At 50.7% G+C, this 6,599-nt stretch overlaps 1 protein-coding gene across 1 annotated transcript in view; it reads left to right on the top strand.

The window, feature by feature from the left end:
• Positions 1-908: 908 nt before the first annotated feature.
• Positions 909-6,599, top strand: part of SMCR8 (SMCR8-C9orf72 complex subunit) — a 12,059-nt gene continuing 6,368 nt past the window's right edge. Inside the window, exon 1 of the mRNA XM_073361798.1 lies at positions 909-3,966. Within this exon, the coding sequence (XP_073217899.1) occupies positions 1,619-3,966 (2,348 nt within the window). The 5' untranslated portion in view covers positions 909-1,618. The remainder of the gene's footprint in view (positions 3,967-6,599) is intronic.

Below are 6,599 nucleotides of genomic sequence, written 5' to 3'. Positions count from 1 at the left end.
GCAAGGGCTCCCCCTTCCCCCTCAGCCCAATAGCAGGGACTCCCCCTCAGCCCAATGGCAGGGGCTCCCCCTCAGCCCTGCCCCTCCCCCCTCAGCCCAATGGCAGGGGCTCCCCCTCCTCCCTGCCCCTCCCCCCTCAGCCCAATGGCAGGGGCTCCCCCTCAGCCCAATGGCAGGGGCTCCCCCTCTCCCTCCCCCCTCAGCCCAATGGCAGGGGCTCCCCCTCTCCCTCCCCCCCAGCCCAATGGCAGGGGCTCCCCCTCCCCCCTGCCCCTCCCCCCTCAGCCCAATGGCAGGGGCTCCCCCTCTCCCTGCCCCTCCCCCCTCAGCCCAATGGCAGGGGCTCCCCCTCCTCCCTGCCCCTCCCCCCTCAGCCCAATGGCAGGGGCTCCCCCTCCTCCCTGCCCCTCCCCCCTCAGCCCAATGGCAGGGGCTCCCCCTCTTCCTGCCCCTCCCCCCTCAGCCCAATGGCAGGGGCTCCCCCTCTCCCTCCCCCCTCAGCCTAATGCAAGGGGCTCAGCTCCCCGCCGTGCTGAGGTCTCCTAGGACCAGGGCGCCACGATTCCCGCCAACGCTTCGCCTTCCCTCCTCCCCGCCGAATTCCACTCCGCCGCCGCAGTCCACACTGTCGTGACGACAGAGGGAAAGGGCGCCGTTTACCTATTTTTACGCCTTGCCGCAAAGTGACACCGCCGCTTGCTGCGGGCGAGAACTACAACTCCCAAGAGGCCCCGCGGCGTCATTTCGATTTTGAAAACGGTGATTCGCTTCTGCTCCCGCCCGCGAGGCGCCGCCGACGCTTTCAATAACGTCTGGAGGGTTACACTGGCAACACTACACAGAGCAACCCGCAGGCACACACACAAAAACCGAAACCATTTCCGGGTCAGGGGTCACAGCCCGGGCGGTCATGTGATCGGAAGATGGCTGCCGGGCCGGGGGGCCTGTGAGGGAAGTGGCGGTTCCTGGTTCGAGCGCCAGCCCGGGGGAAGCGGGCCGGGGCGGCTCGGCTGGCGCTAGCGCCTGGCGTGGAGGAGGCCCCGGGCCGGGGGAGCAGCCCGGAGGGCCCGAGCTGGCGGGGCAAGAGCCGGCCCCTGCCCGTGTCCGGACTGGGGAGAGAACCGGCCCTGGGCGGGAGGCCGCCAGCGTGAGCGAGGAGCTGGCTGGGGGGGCCCGCCCCCGGCATCCCGGGGCGTGGGGGACCCGGTCCTTTGGGCTCGTGACTGAGAACCTGGGGTGGGGGGGAGAGGCTGAGACTGAGCCCCCAGGACTGCGGGAATTAGGGGTACCTGGAAAACGGCGTGAAGCTGATCTCTAGGGGTGCTGAGTGCGTGGCTGGGGCTGAGGAATAGTTGATCCCGGGGACTGAGAACCAAAAGAGATGGGGAACTAACTTGCCAGGCACCTTGGATGAGGAGGGCTGACTCCCTCCCCTCCTGCTTCACCCCCCAGAGACCTTGAGGTGGGAGGCCCTTAGCCCTGGACAGGGTTTGGGAAAGGAGGCAGTTCCTTTAGTGGCAGAAGGGATCCTTCTCTTGATGGGTTCTGGTTGATCTTTTCATTTTTTGGGTTGGGGGAAGGGTTCCCTTTTCCATGTCCTTTCATTCCACCTATAAATATGATCAGCGCCCCTGATGTGGTGGCTTTTACCAAAGAGGAAGAGTTTGAAGAGGAGTCATACAATGAACCATCCCTGCCCGAGGAGTACTCTGTGCCACTTTTCCCCTTTGCTAACCATGGTGCCAACCCCTGGTCCAAGTTTTCAGGCTCCAAGTTCACCAAGGACTTCATTCTCATCTCTGAGTTCTCAGAGCAAGTGGGCCCGCAGCCTTTGTTGACCATCCCGGATGATGCCAAAGTTTCTGGCACTTTTGATCTGAACTATTTTTCCCTCCGGATCATGTCTGTGGATTATCAAGCCTCCTTTGTGGGGCACCCTCCTGGATGCTCCTACCCTAAGCTAAACTTTGTGGAGGATTCCAAAGTGGTGTTGGGAGATTCCAAGGAAGGGGCTTTTGCTTATGTGCATCATTTAACTCTTTATGACCTTGAAGCTAGAGGCTTTGTGAGGCCTTTCTGCATGGCGTATATTTCAACTGACGAGCACAAAATCATGCATCAGTTTCAGGAGCTCTCTACGGAGTTCTCCAAAGCATCAGAGTGCTTAAAGACTGGTAACAGGAAAGCTTTTGCCAATGAACTTGAAAAGAAACTGAAAGACCTTGATTACACCAGGACTGTACTGCACAATGAAACAGAGATACAGAAGAAAGCCAATGACAAAGGATTTTATACAACCCAAGCCATTGAGAAAGCTAATGAACTGGCAAGTGTTGAAAAGTCCATTATTGAGCATCAAGACCTGTTAAAGCAAATCAGGTCATATCCTTATAGAAAACTGAAGAATTCTGATTTCCATCCATATGAGCCAGAGTGTGAACTGGATCAAGCTAACGCAAGCTTTGATCAAGACTCTACTACCGCTAACCCTGATGAGCCTGGTGAAATGCATCTTTATGCACGGATGCCATCTTACACCCCTAAACTCATCAAAGCAAAATCTGCCAAATGTTTTGACAAGAAGCTGAAAACCTTGGAGGAACTCTGTGATGTTTATTTTTTCACCCAAACTCTTGATCAGTTAAATCAAATAGAGAAAACATTTAGAGGTGATGTGTGCTACCTTTTGACAAATCAGATCTGTAAGGACCTTTTAAAGCAGCAAAGTATAACTAACTTTCTTTTTGAAGATAAGTCTGTTTTAGATGAAAAACCAGCTGAAAAACAGTACAGTGGTTGCCAGGGATCTAATCAAGACACTGTCAACACGAAGTGTTTGGAAGAATCTCCAATTCCTAAAGTGTTAATCAGCTTGGAATCTTACAAATCTAGTGTGGAGTCTGTACCTATCAAGATGGAGCAGGAAATTGAAGATTCCCAAGAACCAGGAGTGACTGAACCTATTGGTTTTGACCAGGAGAATTTGGAATACCTTGATGCAGACATTAAAGGGAGTATTAGTAGCGGTGAAAGCATTGAGGTTTTGGGAACAGAAAAGTCTGCTGCTATTCTGACAAAATCTGAGAGCCAGGCAAGTTTGCCTATCCACCCAAGTCCACAAGTGGTCAGGAGCAAGGCAGTCGGCAGAAGGACCATCAGTGAGGACAGCATTGAAGTCCTCAGCTTGTGTCCTTCGGAATCTTTAATCCCTGAAGATTTTAAAGCAAGCTACCCAAGTGCCATTAATGAAGAATCTTATGCAGATGATGAAGGCCGAGGTATTCACGTCAGCCCAAGTTTAAATCCGTCTAACGTTGAAGAGATGGAAGGCAATTCTGAACAGGAGAAATTATTGCCAGTTGATTCTGCCTGTTGTATTGGGAAAGAGTCTCCAAACTTTTTAGAGCCTCTACCTGACCTCGCACATAAACATTTTGATGATGATGGTGTGGTCAGTATTCCACCACAGCCATTTCGGCAGGTGGATCAGGGATTTCATGTGAACTTCACAGACTGTTCTTCACATGATGACGTCTCAGGAGGACTCCTTTCATATGAACTTGATACGCATTACTTAAGCAGTAAAGAGGCCAGTAGAATTAGCCTGGATGACTACTCAGACTCCACAAGCTATGTGAGCAGTGCAGCATCCACATGTTCTGATAAGACTCCTTCTCCTGCTCATCCTCTCAGTCACTTTAATGAAAGGCACAAAAAAAAAGCTGGCCAGAATGCCTTGAAGTTCATTAGGCAATATCCCTTTGCTCACCCTGCAATATATTCTCTGCTCAGTGGAAGGACACTAATAGTGCTGGGGGAAGATGAAGCAATGGTAAAGAAACTTGTGACTGCTCTCTCCATCTTTGTTCCTAATTGTGGGGTGTATGCCAAGCCTGTGAAACACTGGGTCACTTCCCCTTTGAATATCATGGATTTTCAGAAGTGGAAGCTGATCGGACTGCAGAGGTAAACTAACAGAGATCTCCTTCAAACAGTAGATTCGTGGGCTGATGAATGTTAAGAGGTCCAAGCGAATAGTTCCTTTTTTGAGACCTCTTACATTAAAAAAGGAAGTATTGAAGGGGAATTGATACTGTAAGCAAACCCTCCCGCCTCTGTAGTCACTTTCATTTGGTGGGGTTTGTTGCTACACATTCTGTTTGTTAGGTGTACATGTGTGTCTGTATAAGGCAGTGGTCCCCAAACTTTTTATGTCACACCCCACCCAGGGGCCAGGAGCAGTGGGGGCCAGGAGCTGAAGCTGGGGTTGGGGCTGGAGTTGGTTTGCGCTCCCTCCCCGCCCCCTGTAGGGGCTGGCCCGAACCTGCTGCACCCCCCCACAGAATGTTCCTCTGTGCCCCACTACGGTGGCACACCCCACAGTTTGGGGACCACGGGTGTAAAGGGTGGTATTTCCTCCAATACTTTCCTTCCTAGAAATCCTTTTAAGTGTTAAACTTCCAGTGCATTCTGTTGGGTGTTAGCTATCAGATTCCTTTGAAAGTCAATGGGAAATCATTCAGCTAAAATACCAAAGACCCGCCCCATCTAGCAAAGCACTCAAGCAAGTGTATTGGTCCAGTGCTTTGCTGGAGCAGGGCCATAAGACTTTAAGGTGTTCCTTTGAATTCGTTCTTGTGTTCCCACTAGAGGGGTCGGAACCTCTTGGGTAAAAGTTTGCTTTTCTTCTAGCTGAAGTTTGTTTTAAACCGTCCTCCTTGTCACATGGGTCTTTAGTTTTCCATTACGTTTTTATTTAGAAATGTGCTTTCGATTAAATGAAAGGCTAGAACATCTGACCAACAGCAGTTGTTTGAGTTAGAGGGAAAGTGGCCTGCTTGTATCAGTGTATTAGCAACCTAACCTGGGTTAGGGTTAGGTGATGGGGAGAGATGCAGAAGTCCTGTTCTGAGCCCTGTGGTGATGTCTAAATACAGTGGAATGTGTTTAGGGTGAAACCGCACTGGCATGACAGGCACAAATTGCTCCATGTGCTGCAAGGTTCAAACGACAGTTTGGCTTATTGGGCAACTTCAGCTGTAGGTGAAGATATTCTATGGAAAAGCAGCACTGGAAGAGGGTTTCCCTGGGGCTGTAAGATATTTCTAAAATCTGATTATTCGCTTCTTAAAACGTACGGTATTACTTTGTTTGCTACTATATAAAACCAGCTATACAACAGTGCTCTTGCCTGCTGCATTTCCTACCTTTATAGAATGAAGCTGTGTTCTAGAAAGTTTGCACTGTCACTCTTGCCCACAGAAAATATAGATCAAAGTTTATAATGCTAAGAGTTTAGTTACAATAATTTCCACTAGAATAGGCAGTTTTTTAGCATAAAAAAAAAATCAAAATGCAGAAATCTGCCTGGTGAATTGTTTGTGCTTTTTTTGCTTTACCCAGAAGCTCTGAATTATTAAATCATCTTGAATGGTACATTTATTCAAACATCCATGTAAGTCAAAATGACAGTTCTTTAACTGTGCTACCAGTTACTACTGTGCTCTGGCTTTTGTGTCTGGGTTGAGATTAGAGTTTGGAGGGATGGCTAGTACCCCCTGTTACAGATCAGCAACTCTTTCCTCTGGTATGAGGTTGGGGTGCACCTCTCCTGACAAGGTGACCTTAACCATGCAGAATTGGGAGCACTGGGCAGAGTTGTCTTAGGGTTATGATTATCTTGGTTAAATCACATACACTTGTTAGTCCTTGTTAGGTGACTGCTTGTTGTGAATGTCCTTTGACTTTGCATCTCCGCGAGAAAGGCCCAGACTCTGTAGTGGAACTCTCTTGTCTAAGGATTGTTTACAAGAAGTTTCTCTACAAGTAGAGTTTCATCAATATCAAAGCAACTATCTAGTAAAAATAATTCTGGGGGACAGGGGGCGCTGTTGGAAAGGGGACCCCTAAAGGCTATTCCTTCACTTCCAGTAGGGAACAGTTGTAGCAGTATTTGCGTCTGTTCACCAGCAATTTCTTCTTAGTTCTTGCATGCCCCTGGATAGTAGTGACTTGACTTCCTATCTACCACCTCTCCCGCTCCCCGCAGAATTCCTGTGTTTCCCTGCCAAAAAGCTGCCTGGGGAAGGGGGACTACCATAGGTGCAGGGTTTTTTGGGGGGATTGCCCCCCCTCAACAGAGGTGAGGCATGCAGGGTTATCCTCCGCCCCCCCCCCCGTCCCCTCCCATTTCTGCAAGTGCAGAGCTGCCCAGCTGAAGGAAGGAGGCTACATCTCTGCTCCGCTGACTCTGCAGCTGAACGCTGCCTCCTGGGTCCTAGTGCTAGTTTTGCAATTCTTTTCTGTGCTGGGAGCCTTCCTGTTTCTTGTGCAGCAGTGAGTGCCTGAGGTGGGGGAAATGAGGGAAGGGGGGACCGAGGGGGTGGGGGAAAGAGGCAGTGGGAAGGAAGGCTGGGGGGTGGAACAGGACAGGGGCAGAGGAATGTAGGAGTGAGCGGAGAGGGATGGAGAAGAAAAGGGAATAGGGGAATCATGGGTGGGCAGCAGGAGCTCGGCATGCGGTATCCCCTTGGCAGCAGCTGTGGCTTCCCCGTTAAGCAGGCCCATCAAACCCTGAACCTGACAAGCCCTACCACCCT

This window comes from Lepidochelys kempii, chromosome 10, assembly GCF_965140265.1.
Source record: "Lepidochelys kempii isolate rLepKem1 chromosome 10, rLepKem1.hap2, whole genome shotgun sequence".
NCBI lineage: Eukaryota > Metazoa > Chordata > Testudines > Cheloniidae > Lepidochelys > Lepidochelys kempii.
This window is presented reverse-complemented; position numbering and strand designations above follow the sequence as displayed.